An 18,391-nucleotide genomic window follows, 5' to 3' on the forward strand; every position below is an offset into this window, starting at 1 on the left:
TAAACTGCTAGAAGCAAAAACATTAGCTGTAAATCATGGAAATATGGTCATGCAGGCATTTTTAGAAGGGATTCTGTGTTAAGTCAGTCTGTTCTCAACAACATTTCTTTTTTATTTTCTCTACAATGGCTATTCTAGTAACGATTATTCCTGTCTGACCCAGAATTTTATTCCATTCTTCTTTTTCAAGAATGCCTGGAGCATTATCTGGTCTTACCTACATTTGTTTTTCTGACCTATTCCACTATGATCTTTACATTTTCTCTCTTTTCTTCAACTTCTAATAATACATACAGGCAGGACCTTCTCTGGAATTGTTTCATTTTCTTCCTATAGAAACTCAGTTTCTCCCCGAAACCTTATAATTTCTGCTGTATTGGATGCCAAGTTGAAGCACCTTACGTTATTATCTTGGTCTGGGATGTGGGATGAGTTGGTGGGAAAGCTAGTGCTGACTCCAGGTTCAGGGACTCACCATGCACAAGAGGATAGATCTCCCATGTATCCATGCAATTATATTTGCAAGGAGCATGGACATTAGAAAATGAGGAAGGTAGGCAACAAACGTAAGCATTAATAGTTGTTTCCATTACCAAAGACAAGTTGCCACATGACAAACTTGCACACAGGTTTGTGGAAGACTTTTAGAAGGATTCTGATTAACTGGCCTGGGGTAGAGTGAGGACATGGTGGTTTTTTGTTTCTTATTTTTATCCAAGGTACACAATTGAGTCTAATTTGGAACCAGGATTGAGAATCATTGTTTGGGCCTTGATGGAAGTAGGCAGTTTTAAACTTATCTTAATTCTGTCAAACTTCTTTCCCCAGGGTTTCAAAGAACTGTGGCTATTGCAGACTCAAATTACAACTGGTTTTATGGTCCAGAAAGCCAATTAGTGTTCCTGGATAAATTTGTCATGCGTAACGGCAGTGGTAACTGGTTGGCTGACCAGATCAGAAGGAACCGTGTGATGGAAGGTCCAGGGACGCCTTCCAAAGGGCAGCGCTGGTGTACGCTTCACACAGAATTTCTCTGGTATGCTACCTTGTACTGGCTTTAAAGAGAAATTGTACCCAGGGGTATAGTGTGCTAATTTTTTTACATTAAAAAAGAAAAACTAATCTACTTTTTAACACTTTCTCCATGCCACCTATGTACCCGCAGCTTCAATTCAGTTCATATCACAGTTTTGAAATTCTGTTAGAGACATTTCCTTCCATTTAAGATCTAATTACTGTTTGCAGTTTTTGCTTTACATGTATTAGAATCCTAGGCTCACACTATTTCCTAGATATGCGTGTTTTGATTTACATCATTTTTGAAATCATATAAAGAGAAAAACCACGAAATTTAGACTGAGTTATTCTGATAATTACACCAAAAAAAAAAACTGAAAGTAGTAAAATGTTTTGTTTTGATAAATGGAGCATTATAATCTTCTAATAGCAAAGCTGTGGCTAAATTTTCAAAACTATTTAAAAGTGGTGACAGTATTTGACAGTTTTACTTTGATAATAAAAGAACCATGTAATTTTTTTGCCTTAATCTTTTAAGCCTAGAAGGAGAAGCCAGGCTCTCCTTTTTAAAGTACTGCCAAATACATTTTTGGCATCTAATAAATTAAAATAAAAATTACAGGGAACTGGTTAATCATTAATCCCTGATGTCTTTTCAAGCTACTGAAATTTGCATTCAACTCCAAAGTAAGCTGCTGTGGTTTGATTGCTTCTTTTCATGTACAAAAAAAAAAATTAAACAAGAGGGAAAAAAAAGTTAGTAAAGTGGTAACTGTCATAATTTAACCAGCATTTTTAAAAACTGTCTTCACAGATGAACTGCATATATTAACATGCAACCATTCTTGGCTCCTTTTAGGTATTTGAAGTAATTACTTAATAGTGTTTTTCACTTACCCGTAAATAAACAAGAGAGTTCTATAAAGCTGATTATAGGAGTCAGATTAATGCTAACTCTAATTTGATTCAGAAAGTGCCTTTATGGGAATATGAAAACTGACCAAAACCTGAGAGGAGGATGGCCAGTTCCACTTGTTTCTGGATTTGTTAAATCATCATAATTAAGCCAGCACTGTACACTAGACTGAAGCAGAGAGACAATTGCTCGTGTCCGTAACTGAGACTCCAGAACAAAAGACAAAACAGCCCAAATCAAATAAATATCAGTAAGATTAACTCTACTATAGGTGACTGATTCACTTTAGAGAAAAAGTATCTTAGAGCCTTTCTTCCCTTGAGCAGCAAATCATATGAACCTGTCGAGGCTGTTGTCTCAGATCACCAAAAGTGAACAGTCATCTTCATTATTATTTTTGGAGCCTTCCTGAATCAAAACCTGTGTTCTTAATCACGGTGAAAGTTTAATGTGAATTATCTTACTTTGATAATAAACATCATAAATTAAAATAAGAAACTTATATCAAAAAAAGCATGACATCATCTGCAGATTAAAACAAAACAAAACCTTGGAATCGGGCTAGGCAGTGGGTGGCATGATCATAAATCCTCCACTGTTAGATCATTTCCTGAATTTCATCCATTCATATTCTTAGATGTGGTATTGGCAGTAAATTTTATCTAATACGTGAAATTCGACTCTATTTAAATTTATTTTTTTAGAGGGGGAAGAAAGTACTCTACCGAACTTTCAATAGTATCAGTTGTTTGCAGAACAGTGCTTCCTTAGCACTCAAGGATTGCTAAAGTCCAAATCTTAACATGTGGTTTCCTAGAATAGGAGCCCCTCAACTAGAGGTTTGGATGAGCTGCTTAATTCTATGAGCCCCCGTCGTTTGGGTGGCAGTTCTGAAATCATTAAGTGAAGAGGGTCCACGTAGCGATTATCAGTAGCTGTCATTTCCGGCTCAAACCCTTCACAGTTGTAAAGACACACTCCTCTCCCATTCACCAAGGGCATGCCCCTACACATGCTGATTATACGTGGGTGTTTTCAGAAATGCCCCTAATACAGTCTGCGCTGCCAGTGCTCTGGGTGGCATTTTTATGTTGTTTCCTCCAGCCACGTTGCCGTGTGGCCTCGCGGCTCTGCTGTGTTCCTTTCACTTCTATCGGAAAACCATTTAATTTTTAAAAATTGATTCTTTCAGGTATGACGCCAGCTTGAAATCTGTCCCCCCTCCAGATTTTGGCACCCCAGCATTGCATTATTTTGAAGACTGGGGTGTTGTGACTTATGGAAGTGCGCTGCCTGCAGAAATCAATAGATCTTTCCTTTCCTTCAAGTCAGGAAAACTTGGGGGACGTGCAATATATGACATTGTCCACAGAAACAAATACAAAGACTGGATCAAAGGCTGGAGAAATTTTAATGCAGGGCATGAACATCCTGATCAAAACTCCTTTACTTTTGCTCCCAACGGTGTGCCTTTCATTACTGAGGCTCTCTATGGGCCAAAGTATACCTTCTTCAACAATGTTTTGATGTTTTCCCCAGCTGTGTCCAAGAGCTGCTTTTCTCCCTGGGAAGGTCAGGTCACAGAAGACTGTTCATCAAAATGGTCTAAATACAAGCATGACCTGGCAGCTAGCTCTCAGGGGAGAGTTGTTGCTGCAATGGAGAAAAATGGGGTGGTTTTCATCCGAGGAGAGGGTGTGGGCGCTTATAACCCCCAGCTCCATCTGAAGAACGTTCAGAGGAATCTGATCCTCCTGCATCCACAGCTTCTCCTCCTCGTGGATCAGATACACCTGGGAGAGGACAGCCCCTTGGAGACAGCAGCAGGCTTCTTCCACAATGTGGATTTTTCTTTTGAGGAGACAGTGGTCGATGGGGTCCATGGGGCTTTCATCAGGCAGCGAGATGGGCTCTATAAAATGTACTGGATGGATGATACTGGCTACAGTGAGAAAGGAACCTTTGCTTCAGTGACATACCCTCGGGGCTATCCCTACAATGGGACCAACTATGTGAATGTCACCACACACCTCCGAAGTCCCATCACCAGGGCAGCTTACCTCTTCATAGGGCCCTCCATAGACGTTCAGAGCTTCAGCATCCACGGAGACTCTCAGCAACTGGATGTGTTCATAGCCACCGGTGAGCATGCCTACGCCACTTACCTGTGGACAGGTGAGACTACAGAACAGTTGGCCTTGGCACAGGTCATTGCCGACCGTCAGAAAATTCTGTTTGACTGGAGTTCAGCCATCAAGAGCACCGTTGTCCCTGAGGTGAAGGACTACGCCGCTATTGTGGAACAGAACCTGCAGCATTTTAAGCCAGTGTTCCAGCTGCTGGAGAAGCAGATCCTGTCCCGAGTCCGGAACACAGCCAGCTTTAGGAAGACTGCTGAGCGCCTACTGAGATTTTCGGATAAGAGACAGACTGAGGAGGCCATCGACAGGATTTTTGCCATATCACAGCAACAGCAGCAGCAGCAACAGAGCAAGTCCAAGAAAAACCGAAGGGGAGGCAAGCGCTATAAATTTGTGGATGCCGTCCCTGATATTTTTGCACAGATTGAAGTCAATGAAAAAAAGATTCGACAGAAAGCTCAGATTTTGGCACAGAAAGAACTGCCCATAGATGAAGATGAAGAAATGAAAGACCTTTTAGATTTTGCAGATGTAACATATGAGAAACACAAAAATGGTGATTTGATGAAAGGCCGGTTTGGACAGGCTCGGATGGTGACGACGACTCGCAGCAGAGCCCCAGCACTGTCTGCTTCGTATACCAGGCTGTTCCTGATTCTGAACATCGCCATTTTCTTTGTCATGTTGGCAATGCAACTGACTTATTTCCAGCGGGCCCAGAGCCTACATGGCCAAAGATGTCTTTATGCAGTCCTTCTAATAGATAGCTGTATTTTATTATGGTTGTACTCTTCTTGTTCCCAATCACAGTGTTAGCACTGAAGCTATAAATTGCTTGATCATTTTGTGGTCACAAGTCTGTGCAAAAAATAAAATCATTGCCCTTGTTTGTTACTGGATTTTTTTTCTCAGATTCTTTTAACAAATTAAGGGGAAGGTACTTTCACACAAGAAAGCAGGGACATGGAGAAATCAGTATGGGTAAAGGCAAAGAATTTATCAAAGGAATAAGAGTAGCTTGGTTGTCACATGGTGTTTTTGGAAGTGGCTTGGCTGAATTAGCAGTCCATATAATACTGCTCTTAAAAGAAGAAAATGTCTGGTTTTAAGTAATATTTCTTCTTAAGAGAAAAAGACTTAGATAGAATTGGATTTTATTAATATTAATTTAATGCTATTAGCGATCTCCAGATACTATTTTATGAAAAGACTGAAGCACACAATTCTAAGAAATACAGAAAAAAATTTTTAATGGTGTAGTCATGTTGAAAATAAATGTTAATAAGTCCTGGTGTGGTGGTGTCACCTTCCTTAGAGAGTAATTCATGAGTTAAGTGAATAACAGCATCTGTACATTGCGTTACTATTCAGATAACATAGTAAAATGATGGCAGAAGATTATTGGAAAATTTGGGATATATTTCCAGTGGAAAACATATATCTATGAATGAATTTCCTTGATGATGTTGGTTTCAGCATACACATAATTGACTGCTTTTACACACCCATTGGTTATTCAATAAATGAGACAATTACAGGTAACTTAATTTTCTATTTTCCTTCTGTGGAAAACTGTTATAGACCCAATGACTAACTTCAAAATAAATATATCCTGAACATTGATTTCAGTACCAAAGAAGATGGGGAAGCTAAAATTTGGATATGATTCTTACTTTTTTTAATAGAAAACTTTCTTCAATTTATTTTGCTAAATAAACATCATAATTGTGATTTTTCTGTAGTGTCTTTCTTCTTTTTTCCTATGTATTCAACAATTTTGAAACCTTTTAAGAAAAACTGTTTATTTGAACATGCGTTAATTAAACAAAGTAGAGTTGGAATTGAAAGAAGTAATTTCTCTGCTTATTTACCTTTTTGTTTTTTAAACATATTTTAAACATTTAAAACAAAAGCCAAATTCTGATATTTAAGTAATACCAAACTTTTAAAACATAAAATTTTCATATTTATTTTCAATTAAGTCCTCAGGAGGTAATAGCAGCACAGAGTACTGGAAACACATTCCACAGATCGATATTTCAGCACAAGAAAATGATAAAAGGAACTTAAAGTGCATTATCGCACATTTAGCATATTTGAGTTTTATGTATTTCTCCCTTGAAAACAAAATACGTTTGGCTCCAGTTTGTAACGAGAACACGTTCCCTGATACAGGTCTAAGGTAATAATGGCAATCTTTTCCTTTCACTTGTCCTTTTGGTTCATGGAAATACCGGTAAGTAACAGAAAACAAAAACATTCAGAAACTTATGAGCCCCTTTTTGCAGTTCTAATTTTGAACCTTCTTACATAAAAAAACACAAGTCTGACTTTTCACTGTACTTCACTCATTATACTGGGAATCTAGAAGATGACTTCTGAGGAAGTATTTTTTTTTCTTTTATGGAAGAGGTCTCTGGAGAGGATGTCATTACACACTGTTTAAAAGAATAATGTTTTCAAAAGAATAATGCTTCCGTTTGTCCTGCATGGATGCTGTTACGGGGCTTTAAACTTGCTTTATGTGACAGATTCTCCGTTTACTTAACCTCATTCGACATTCCTCTCTTCTAGTCTTTCTCATTCAGAAAGGATGAATTGTCTGAAATGATCAAAAGCAAATTTTGAAAAAAAAGGTAAATTGCTCTTTGAGGCTACCAAGCAAACCTGATCTCAGACCCCAAAAACTCAGGCATACTTTCTCATAAAGATGAAAAGTGCAAGCGAATGCCAAATCCAGCTTTCCTTTTGTTTTTACTAGGTTAGGGCAGACAATAAATTAGTCCCCATAGCATGATCCTAGTATAACACATTAGCTCATTTTCAAAGCAACTTTTAAAAATATGGTAATCACATATCTTTAAAACAAAATTATTTGATGGGTTTATTTTCCTTCTAAGTGGACCTTGTATTTATTTCAATTTAAAAAATTTCCACAGTCAGTGACTTAAGTGGTTAAGTAAGGAAAAAGAATGCTGAGACAAATCACAGCTCTTCATAATGAGACATGTTTTATATCAGGGATAGTTCATATTTGAATAAAACTAAGGAACTCTTTGTATCTTCCAGAAAAGCAAGCAATGTTAAATCTCTCTTGAAACTGAGTAATTAATTATGGAATGTTCACTGCTGCTCACTGTGAAAGGAGTGTTTCAAGTTCATTGGATAATATGGGAGCTTTTGTCTGGGGGATTGGCAGGACGTTAGTCCTCATCTTAAAGAAAATTTGGGAATCATTAGCAAATAGAGCTTGTCTGTGCAGTGGGAGGGTCATATTCCCTGGTGGATAACTGATTAGCCTCTTAACAGCCATGATGATGGATGAGACCTATCATTTGCTGAGAGAACAGTATTGAGATCATTGTTATAATTGTTAATGAAGTCAAGTGGAAGACATTCTCAATTCTCAGACTGTTTTAATAAATAGAATCTATTATATCACCTAATTCTTCCACAAAGATTTTAGTCATAGTTTTCAGGAAGTACCAAATGTCCCAGGGTTACTAGAGAATAGTTTTAAAAGGATATTATGCACACTGAATAATGTTTTAGAAGAAAAATTTATATTACACCTTAATCTGCTTTTAAAAAATTCTTGGTAGTTCACAAACCACCACAAAGGAATTGGAAATTTCTCCAAATTTTTAAGAGAAAGCAAGTCATGAAATATTATTATTATTATTTTTAGAAATGTTATATTTTTAAGTTAAAAAGTAAATGCATGTTTTTCCTTAGAAATATAAAACAAGATTAACTGGGCCACTTTTGAGAGTTAAAGGAGAAGCAAGCAACAGATTCCAAGACTGTTCTAGAAAAACTAGGACATGGTCGTCTGTGTCTTAGATTAATTCAGGAAATAAAAGGGGCTAGGGATGTGTGTGAAGGTCTAACTTGAAGTTTAGCGCTAAAAACAGGAACTTGAGATGATCTGATGGAGCTTCCAAAATCTGCAGGTGAGGAAACGGGCTCAAGCAAAAGGGGCTTTTATCTGCTTATTCTTGTGCTTACTTCACTTCTGTTGGCAAAGCCCACTGGCTTGGTTTTTCCTCTTTATTCTCGCGCTGAGAAGAGGTCAGTTTCTGCAGCTTACTCAGCCTACTGGCAAAGATGAACCATCTTGCCAGCAATGTTTCAGCTAGATATGTGCTTTACGCTATGTAACATCAGTGAAGTACTGACAAGGAAATCATGCATTCCAGTACATGGTCTAAATATTTCAATTGTAGTCATCAATTTTGATAGGTTCAAACTCTGTTAAGCAAGATGTAGTTGCCATGTGAAGAATAAAAGTTGCTAAAGTTACATTATGACTTTCCTGTTCTTTTTCTTGGCTGTGCAGTTTCTCTGTCGGGGGGTTTCTTTTTTGTTTCTGTTTTGTGTAAGTTATACATGATTGGAAAAGTAAAATAGTACTAGAAGGCTCATATTTTTAAAAACCTCCTGGCCTCTCCCTTTTCACTCTTGATTTGTGCTTCCCAGAAGTAACCAATTTCTGACTATCTTAGCCGTTGGGTCCGTTACATCCTTGTTTATGTTAAGGTCTAAACCTTCCTACCGGTGAAAAGAGGATTTATCTCTTTTTTCCATCTCTCCTTTCTTCATACCTGTTTCATTTACCGCCTTCCTTCTAACAGGGCTATCATAATTTTTGGCTAAGTCACTATTCAGTATTTATATGTTAAAACTATGTAAATATGACTCAAAGGCTAGCCATAAAATGTACTTTCTTACTTTCATCAACAACTTTGGTTTCCCCAGAGTTAATGATTATTTTCTTCATTTCCTTAGTTGTCAAGCAACCTCATTTTATCCCCAAACTTACCAATGTAAGTATCAATCTCCTGCCTCTGTCCAATCACATCTATGTAATTTGGGGTTCTTTTTGTTCTTGGGGCCATCCTTACATGATGGTTGTCTTCAAATCTCCTTTCTCCATCATTCTAAGGATTCTCTCTACCACTTTTCTGTGTGAATCTTTTGTTTCCTGGACCCCATGCTTTTCTTTTTCTTCATCAGTGTCTCTTTTTGATGGAGCATACCCTCCTCGAGAATCCCGAGAAAGGATGCATAGGGAGTAAAATCTTGCCTCCTTCCATTTCTGGAAAAAAAAAGTGTATTCTCTCCTTCACTTGATTCATCATTTTGCCAACAATTTTAGTCTGGAAATAACTTTTCCTCAGAGATGTGAAGCCATGGCTCTATGACTCTCCAGTTTCTAGTGTAGCCATTGAGAAGTCTGCTACCGAGTTTTCTCTTGGACAGAGATTTTAACCGGAGAAAGTCTGTCATCTCTCTGCTTAGTTTGGTGGAGGGATGCTGGAGGAGGGAGTTGTTTAATAGGTCTAACTGCTTGTGCTCTCAAAGTCAAGTGGAGAAAGGGGCTAAAAGTCTCACTGTTTCGTAAGTAGACACCTATCCTCTAATTACAGTGCCTCCACTCGGTTGTGCTGTGTCTTTAAACCAGAATCCCTCTTCTCAGTCTCTCCAGGGAGTCGAAGCCTCATCTTCTGCTGGAGTCCAAGTGCATTTGGCCTACTGTGGTTCCGTTTTCCACTCCCAGGCATTCCCACTCTCACAGGCACCTACTACCAATTCCTGAGCATCTTTGTGGTTCTGCTGAGTGAACTGGCTTGTTTCTGTCAACTCCAATCCCATTTTCTTGCTGGCTTATATTTCAGCCTCCTGTTTAGTTACCATTCAACCATCTACTCTCAGCTTCCATGGTCTTGCTTTATTCTCCATTCATTCATTCTGAAAATATTTTTTGAGTACCCACTAAGTGCGAGGCACCGTTCTGGTGCTTGGAATACTACATTAGTGAATAAAAAAATTAAGATCCTGCCTTCTTGGTGCTTACATTCTAGGGATGGGTCTGACAAATTAGCATATTCATAAGTAAATTATATAACCTATTAAAAGCTAATAGGTGCTATGAAAGCAAGGGAAAGATGGGATAAGGAGATTGAGAAGGGGAGGGTGTAATTTTAAATAGGGTGGTCAGAATAGGCTCTACTGATGTCCCCACCCCCATTCTCTTTTTCATTTTTAAAATCCCTTTAGTGGATTTAGTAGAGTTTCAGGAAGGATCAGAAATAATTCATATATTGAATCCAATATGTTTAACTAGAAGCCCCACTTCACTGTTCAGGTAAGTTGACAAATAACAAGAATGACAGTAACGTGTGTTTATTGAGCACCTACTATGTGCCAGGTACTGTTTTAGGAACTGGAGATTTGGTAGAGAACAACAACAAAATAAAACCTGGTCCTCATGTAGTTTATGATATGAGTGAGTGGGTGGATGGGAGGGGCAAAGAGCAACAAACTCAACAAAAATACACTAGGTCAAGTAGTGATTAAGTACTGTGGGGAATAGTCTAGATAGGAGATAATCAGTTCTCTTGACTAAGTCCAGAGGGGGAATATTTAAGGCCCAGCTCATAGGCAAAACATGTGACCAAAGGAGTGTCTATTTTGTGGGAGCATGTTGGTCAAAAGATGATTAATCAAGGGGCCCTCAGGATACTGTGTCTCTGAGTCTCATTCACTGTAGAAGAGCAGATTGCCTGACTTGGCTCTGACCCAATCACCTGACTGTCCCTTAATAAACAGAAAATTGTGCAAACCTTCCTGCCATTTCTATTTGCAGCCTGCCTGTTTCAGGCCTTCACCTAGACGTGTGGCTGGAGTGTAGGGTGTGTAATGGAAAGGTGGTGGGAAACAAAACTGGGAAGGTAAACGGGGGTGCAGAGGAGGTGCTCCTTTCTTCCCCCTCCACTTAATTTTTTAAAATAACACCAATTGTAGGAGCATTTTGAGTAATCCAAGCAGTTGGAATACCTTCCACATGGGACAAGTAAAAGTGCTTCTTCTTTTCCATGTCTTATTGGGAAGTCTGTGTTGTAGAAGAATCCTGTGATTTTCATGGTGAATCTCAAAGGAAACACCAATGATTTGGGAGGGGTCTTTGAGGCTTTGGTTTAAGGTAGATTTTCTTAAAGCAAGAGCTTCTAAAAACATTTCAGTCAGCCCATCACTTTCCAAATTAAACAATGAAAACTGATTTTAGTATATATTTAGGAATTATTTTCTGAACAAAAAAGTTTTCGGTGGTTTAGGTACCTTCTTTTACTTTCAAAGAAATAGTAATAACGGTACTGGAAATACCTTTCTGTCTGAAGGGAACATTTGTCAATTTTCCCTACTTTTCCTTGTTTCCCATTTTTCAGCATTTATTATTTACCACTTCTAAAATTTTGTCCAGGATAAGAGACAACCGGTAAAATAAAAGAAATTCCCATTTATTGCCTTCCTGTGCAGATACTCTTGATTTCTTAGCTCCTTCACCCCACTCTCTAAGGAATTTGTTTTACTGACGGAAGGATGGACCCATGCCATTTATTCGAGTTCTGAGAAGAATTCTTGGAGCCCTTCATATATTCCATATTTAAAACTCTGTTCTTAATACAAAAAGAATTGAAGAGAGGAAAATGTGATTATTTTGAAAGATGAATTCACAGAACTTTTTATCAAAGTTGAATATAAATTGCAATAACAATTTAAAACATTGCTATTACTAAATATTGCCCTTCGGTAGCTCACACTTAGGAGATATAAAGAGATTATAAAAGTTGCTACTCCACCTGTCTTCCCCACTGGACTACACTCCTGGGGGGCTACATTCCTTGAACTACACTCTCTTGCTTATTGTATGTACATGATTCTTACACAGTACCTGGCACGTACATGGTATTCAAAAAATACTTGATGAATTGACTAACTGAATACATGAATGGAGCACAGAAGACTGTGGCCCCAAAAAACCTTAACATACAAAGCTCCAGCTCTTACGATGAGCTGACATCACTAACCTCCCACACACTAGATCCTAGAGCTGTTTCAACATTGTCACCTCTGGGCTATGTGGTGGCCCTAAAAAAATCAATGTTCAGGACAAGTTACATGAAAAAGACAGATGTTAACAAGATACACATACAGTTGCTATATGGCTGTTACACATGTGGCGGTCCCCTGTGGGATAGAAAGCCCAGATGCCAAAGCACAACTTAAAATAACACACCGTTTGTGTGGGATGTTGTAAACCACCAGTAATCAACAGACTGTTACTAAGCTTCAGCAGTTACCCATGAGGAGGCCTTTTGAGTGCAATCCAGCAAGCGAGGCTATGCCAGCACAGCTGACTTCCTAAAGAACACAGGACAGTGCAGTGTGGGTGCAGGGGATGTGAGCAGGCAGTGCGGCTGGGAGGGTGGCTTGTTCAGCTGGCTTTACAGCCACACCTACACACGTGGAGAGTCCCACCTTGGCACCTCGGAATACGCCAGACTTCCTCAAAAAGACTCTGGCAAGGGCTTCTCATTGCGGTGGCTTCTCTCGTTGCGGAGCACGGGCTCTAGGCGCACGGGCTTCAGTAGTTGCAGCACGTGGGCTCAGTAGTTGTGGCTCGCGGGCTCTAGAGCGCAGCCTCAGTAGTTGTGGCACACGGGCTTAGTTGCTCCGCGGCATGTGAGATCTTCCCGGACCAGGGATCGAACCCGTGTACCCTGCATTGGCAGGTGGATTCTTAACCGCTGTGCCACCAGGGATGTCCAATATTTGCCTTTAATTATTTGGAATGTTCAAAATGCCGCATTATAATCATTTAAACTATTAGTTGAGTTATCAGCATAGTTATATCAAACCTATTTTGATATAGCAATTTTTTACCTTTAATCTTGTGAAACTGAAGAGAGTAAGCAAATTTTTCTTGTCAAAATAGATTTTTAAAAATAAGACAGACTAAAGGACATCTCTGTAATTTAGAAATTACTACCACTCCGTCAGAGTTTAGGGTCCTGCAGGACAGCTTACAGGGAGTATAAGATACACCATTAGAGCAAAATCAGACTTCTGTTTTTCGTTTCTAGTCTCATTCTGCACTCAAACTGTGAGTTATTTCGATGCTTTCCAAATAGAAGAGAGTCATAAAGGTAAAAACAAATTATTTACTAATTTATTCATATCCATCTTTAGTATTGTTTTCTGGATTTTGCCCTTAGTCATAGATGTTTGTGGTTTTTCAGGTGGTTGAAATTAATGAAGTCATTGTAAAACTTGAGTTTTTTGTTGGCCAGCTCATACTTTCTACAAAATAGGCCCACTTATCACCCTCTCCTAAAGAAGACAGAGATTTGGCTGAAATAGCTATTAACAGGTGTGAAGATACAGAAGAGGCTACAGAATATTTCTTTCACAAACAATACATCTTTCAGACATCCAATCGTTTGTCACTCACATTGACTTTTTAAACTCCAGCATTACGTGGAAGAAAAATATGGAACTTTTGTCTTCTGTTTGGCACATTTTAAAAATTCTTTGTTTTTCACATTTGATTGAATTTTGTCACTTCTTGGTTGAGTGTTTGTATTTTTGGAGACCATGACTGTTTCTTTAATAAGCTAGAATTGTATATTATAGAATGTTAGAGTTAAGAAGGACCCTGAAGATGATCTAGTCTAACCCTTCCATTTTACAGTTGAGGAAACACCTTGCTTGGCATTTCTTCACTGTAGTGCGGGTGAGGGCATCACCTAAATCATCACTGCCTGTTTAGACTTTTCTACTGTTAGTTGGATCAACCCTAGGTTGGGAAATAAGGTTTACGATGCCATCAATCTGGCTGTTGGACTGTTCTTCCCCAAAATAACTTCAAGTGAATTATAGGCTTAAATTTTTGAATTATATTACTTTATTTCATTAAATACAGATGGCTGATAGTTTGTTTACTAAACTTCCAGTTCTTTCTTTTGTTCTTGGTTAGATGAGCAAGTTAAGCGTTACTGCCCCATAGAGCACAGTAGCCTATTATATGGTGCCTTAGCGCCCTCTGGCACATCTCTGAGTCACCACTGTTAAAAAATCTTTTACAAAGTGTAATTGTGAAACTAAAATGTTCTAAGTACTGTGCTGGGTTCTTTACACTATCTCACTTTATTTTTTAATACAGAAATTGTATGACAAAGGTTGAGACAGCTCCCAGTCAAGACCCCAAGACAATAACCATTTTCCTTGTGATTCTTAATCACTTCTTTTTTTCTACAGTTTTGTCGCTTATGTATACATCCTCAAAAAGTAAAGTTTAGTTTTGTCTGTTTCTGAACTTTTTATGAATGGACTCATACTGAATATATTCTTTGTGTTTGATTTCTATTGCTCAACATTATGTTTTAAAGAGTCATCCTTGTTGTTGATTGTTGCTATAGTAGTATTTATTTACATTGCTGTATAGTATTCTATTGTTTGAATATTTCGCAGTTTATCTTGTCTGCTGTTGTTGGATATTTGTTCTTTGATTTTTAACCAGTTTTCACAGAATGCAAACAATACTACTATGAGATGTTTCTACCCTGTTCACATGTGCATAACACTTTCTAGGGTATATTCAGATTCCTTTTTCATGACTGTGTGGCAGAAAGAGTGGGATGAAGTAATAAGGGTCTGTCCACTTTCAGTGAGGATGGAGAGGTCCAATCTGAGAAATGGTCCTCAGGATGAATTGAGCTGCACAGGAAATGGAGTGGCATCCACAACTGACCCTGAGTTTTCTAGCTTGAAAGACTGATACCCTTAACTGACATCAAAACTCTGGAGGAGAAATAAGTTTTAGGGAAAAGAGAGTTATGTTCTGGGTTTGAGGTGACTGCTGGACATATAAGTGAAAATATCTGCTAGGCAATCAGAAATGCCTATCTAGAACTTAGGAAAAGGAGGAGCGGGAGATGAAGATTTGGAAATGGCAACATACAGTTGGCTGTCAAAGCCAAGGGAAAGGAGAATAAGGCTAACTGACAATGCTTTTTGAGCATTTACTACGTGCCAGGCATTGTGCTAAGAATGTTACTTGTAACAACTCACTATCTAAACAACAACCCAATCAGGCAAGGTAATATTATTATTTTCATTTTACAGAGAGAATTGAGGCACAGAGAGGCCAATTGGCTTGCCCAAGGTCACACAGGTAGTCAGTGTTGGCACCAAGAGGAGATTATTCGGAAGTTTATGTGGAAAGGATTGAACTTTAGTGAGCACCAATATTAATGGTTGGAAGGCAGAGGAGCCTGGGAAGGAGACTCAGATGAAGTCATCAAGTTAGGACGAGAGCCAGAAGAGTGTAATTAATAGTCAAACTGAAATTAACTTAATAAGGGAAGTACTGCAGGTGCCCAGCCCTCCTGGGGGAGGTCAGGTAGCATACCAAAGTAGAGTCACATAGTCTGAGTCTAGGTGTCAACAAAACCTACTCAGGCTCAGTTCACTGCTTCCAGGAAAGGAAGTGAAACCTCTTTATGGAATCTAATAATAAAATATAGAAAAATAGTTACTTCCCTTTGGTTGCTGTCTACAGCTAAAGTACAAAGAAGAATCTCTCCCCTAAGGAGTTCAGTTATGTATGGGTATGGGAAGATGGTGGAGAAATGGGGCAGGTAGCGGGGAAGTTGAGCACTGCATTCCAGACAACTCTGCTGAGAAAACAAGCTCTGCCAGGCGGGAAGGAGGCCAGGAGGCAGTCACGGGACCGTCCCTGCTCTGCCAAGGCCTGCGGCCCTAACAAACACCCCCCACTGTGGTTTGGTGACACTGATGAAAGTGGGTGGGAATGGGTGTCCAGGTGGCCCTACAGCTGTACCGGGACCTGCCCGATGGCCTTGTCCTCTCCCTGGTATTGCCCTGTTCCTGTCTGCATAGACTTACCTACTGTCTGTCACAAGGTTGGCAATTCAAGATGCTTTATGTTATTCTGAGCTGGGTGGCGTGCCCAGAAGGGCTCAAGTTCTGAGCTGAAGAAAGCAGGCGTGGTGCTGACTCTGCAGTAAGAGCAGAGAACATCCAAGTCTGCTTCCTGTTCTTTCATTCATTCACTGATTCACTCATTAGTTCCACAAATATTTATTGAACACCTATAATGTCCTGGGTACTATGTTAAGACCTGTGTGACCAAAAAGGGATTAAATCAAACATGGTCCTTGCCCTCATGAAATGGATAATCTAGTTGGGGATTTGAAAGACATAGTAAGCAGCAAATAAAAGACTATAAAACTATCATATGAAATAAGGAAACAAATATGAGGCTAAAAATGGTTAAGGGATGGATGGGGGAATTGAAAAAGAATGGTCATAGTAGACATGGTAGACACATCCCATGTCCAGTTCCCTTTTCCTCAAAGTCCTGGGAGAGGACCATACTTCTTTCCCTTGCAGTTAGGTAGAGCCTTGTGACTAGTTCTGACCAGATATTGATACTGGAACAGGGTATTTCCATAATAAAAGTCTCCTCTTGTCTTCCTCACTACTTGTCCCATTTCTCCACCATCTTCACATACTCACACATAAGTGAATTACCTGACGGAGGGATTTTCTCTGTACTTTAGCTGTGGGCAGGAACCAAAGGGAAATAACTATTTTTCTATATTTTATTATTAGATTCTTTAAAGACATTTCATTTCCTTTCCTAAAATATGTGGCAATAGCTTAGCAGTCCAGTGGTAGATGGAAAGCACGGAAACTGATCGTGGAGGCTGGAGAGATGGCATTTCTTCTTATGTGGTTGTTGGTAAAACTGACTCATGCCTTAACTTGGAAGGAAGATTATGTAGCTTCAAAAAATGTGACTCTAGGGAGAAAGATTGGAAAACGATGTTTCTAGTGTGTGTTGGTTGCTCCTGGCTGTGTCTTGGCAAGGCTTTATAAGCTGAAAAAGGAACTGGTTGACTTGTAAGCAGAAATGAACAGGAATAGAGATATTTCACAAAACTAGGGCTTGCAAAACTGGAAAACCTGATGAGTTTTAGACTCCAAACACTAAGAGGGAAATTGAGGAAACCTCAAAAGACAAAGTCCATTAAAATAAACCCGTGGAAAGGCCAAAGTAAAGTATGGTCTCCACACCTATTGGTAATACCTCTCAGTAAATTAAGGAACTTCAAGGCAAAGGTAGAATTAAGATATTCAATTGGATAAAGAGCCAGGACAAAGATCAAAGTACAAGTTTTCTACAGAAAACTGTAGTCTCATATTTACTCAGGGTACCTGTAATGGCAAGAGAGAGACAGATTATATCTATACCTATACCTATACCTATACCTATATCTTTACCTAGAGAGAGAATGGAGCAAGAAAGCAAAAGGATACACCAGATCTGAGAACCATGTTTTGAAAACAACTGAGTATAGGTATCGGCAAATATAGTTTACTGAATAAAAAAGACAAGAAGCTTATGAAAATCTGAGAGACATTTATAGTGAAAGGAATCGTAATCCCAACTGGACCTGTGGTCTTTCAACATTGTACAAGTAGCACATGGATGAAGAAAACAGCCACCAAGAAGGGCAAGTGCGCATTAAGTAGTATTGAGCCAAGGAAGATAACAAAAGACCTTCCAGAGGGTCGAGTCATGAGAATCCAAGAACGTTTTGCAGTCACCAGGGTAGGGACTTCTGTGGTGTTGGCCCAGGAGTAATTCAGAATTGTAGCAGGTCAGTTAGTGCCTGATGCCTACTTCCATTTTTCCCTTTCAGGATGGAGCGTTTCCTGGGGTTGTCCTGGCCCTGTTTCTCCACTAGGCATTGTCTGTGGCAAACGGATTAATCTATTACTGTGAATTCATAGTCTGCGGACCAAGAAGGGCCACATGAAGACCTGATGTGGAGACTATCACACACTACCCAGATATTCTGGACTCTGAGCTCCATGTCATGACCGGTTTGGACTTTCGCTTTGTTTCATTTGGGAAGATTAGTGAGTTTCAGTCTCTCACCCACCTCCTTCCCTCTCCACCCACCTTTCCCCTTGGCCTTGTTTCTATCCCAACAGTGGGCACACGGAAGACTCTACAGAGCACAGCTGGAGCGTTGTCTGAATGAGGCAGGTGGCTCTTTCCAGCCTGTATCCCCCAGGGCTTGGGCAGACGCCACCAGATCCCGATCCCATCTTTTCCACTTACCTTCCTATTGATTTTTGACACCTTTCAGTTCTCAAATGGTTCTTTATCTTCCATATTCTTTAAACACAGTTTCTCACTAGGATTTATTACTTTTGGCAACAAGAGGTGAGTTATTAGGATTCTAGGTTCAGGGAGCAGCCCTTGATATGAGCCCTGTGTGCAAAGAAAGAGAAAGAAGAGACTGAAAAAGCCTCTTCCCAGAGTTGTTCCTTAGATCTTCTCATCACATCAGGGCATTTTATATTAGTTTTTTAAATTGTAGAAATAACATATACATGTTAAAAAATCAAATACTGTTTATATATCTTAAAATTTTTT

At 39.2% G+C, this 18,391-nt stretch overlaps 1 protein-coding gene across 7 annotated transcripts in view; it reads left to right on the plus strand.

The window, feature by feature from the left end:
- The window catches only part of DSE (dermatan sulfate epimerase), a 70,092-nt gene extending 65,119 nt beyond the window's left edge, over positions 1 to 4,973 (plus strand). For all 7 annotated transcript variants that reach the window (XM_019929609.3, XM_033867648.2, XM_019929611.3 and 4 more), the window contains 2 exons: positions 829 to 1,036; positions 3,126 to 4,973. In XM_019929609.3, coding sequence (XP_019785168.1) covers positions 829 to 1,036; positions 3,126 to 4,890 — 1,973 coding nt within the window. In that variant the 3' untranslated portion in view covers positions 4,891 to 4,973. The remainder of the gene's footprint in view (positions 1 to 828; positions 1,037 to 3,125) is intronic.
- Positions 4,974 to 18,391: the final 13,418 nt, after the last annotated feature.

This window comes from Tursiops truncatus, chromosome 12, assembly GCF_011762595.2.
Source record: "Tursiops truncatus isolate mTurTru1 chromosome 12, mTurTru1.mat.Y, whole genome shotgun sequence".
Classification (NCBI taxonomy): Eukaryota; Metazoa; Chordata; class Mammalia; order Artiodactyla; family Delphinidae; genus Tursiops; species Tursiops truncatus.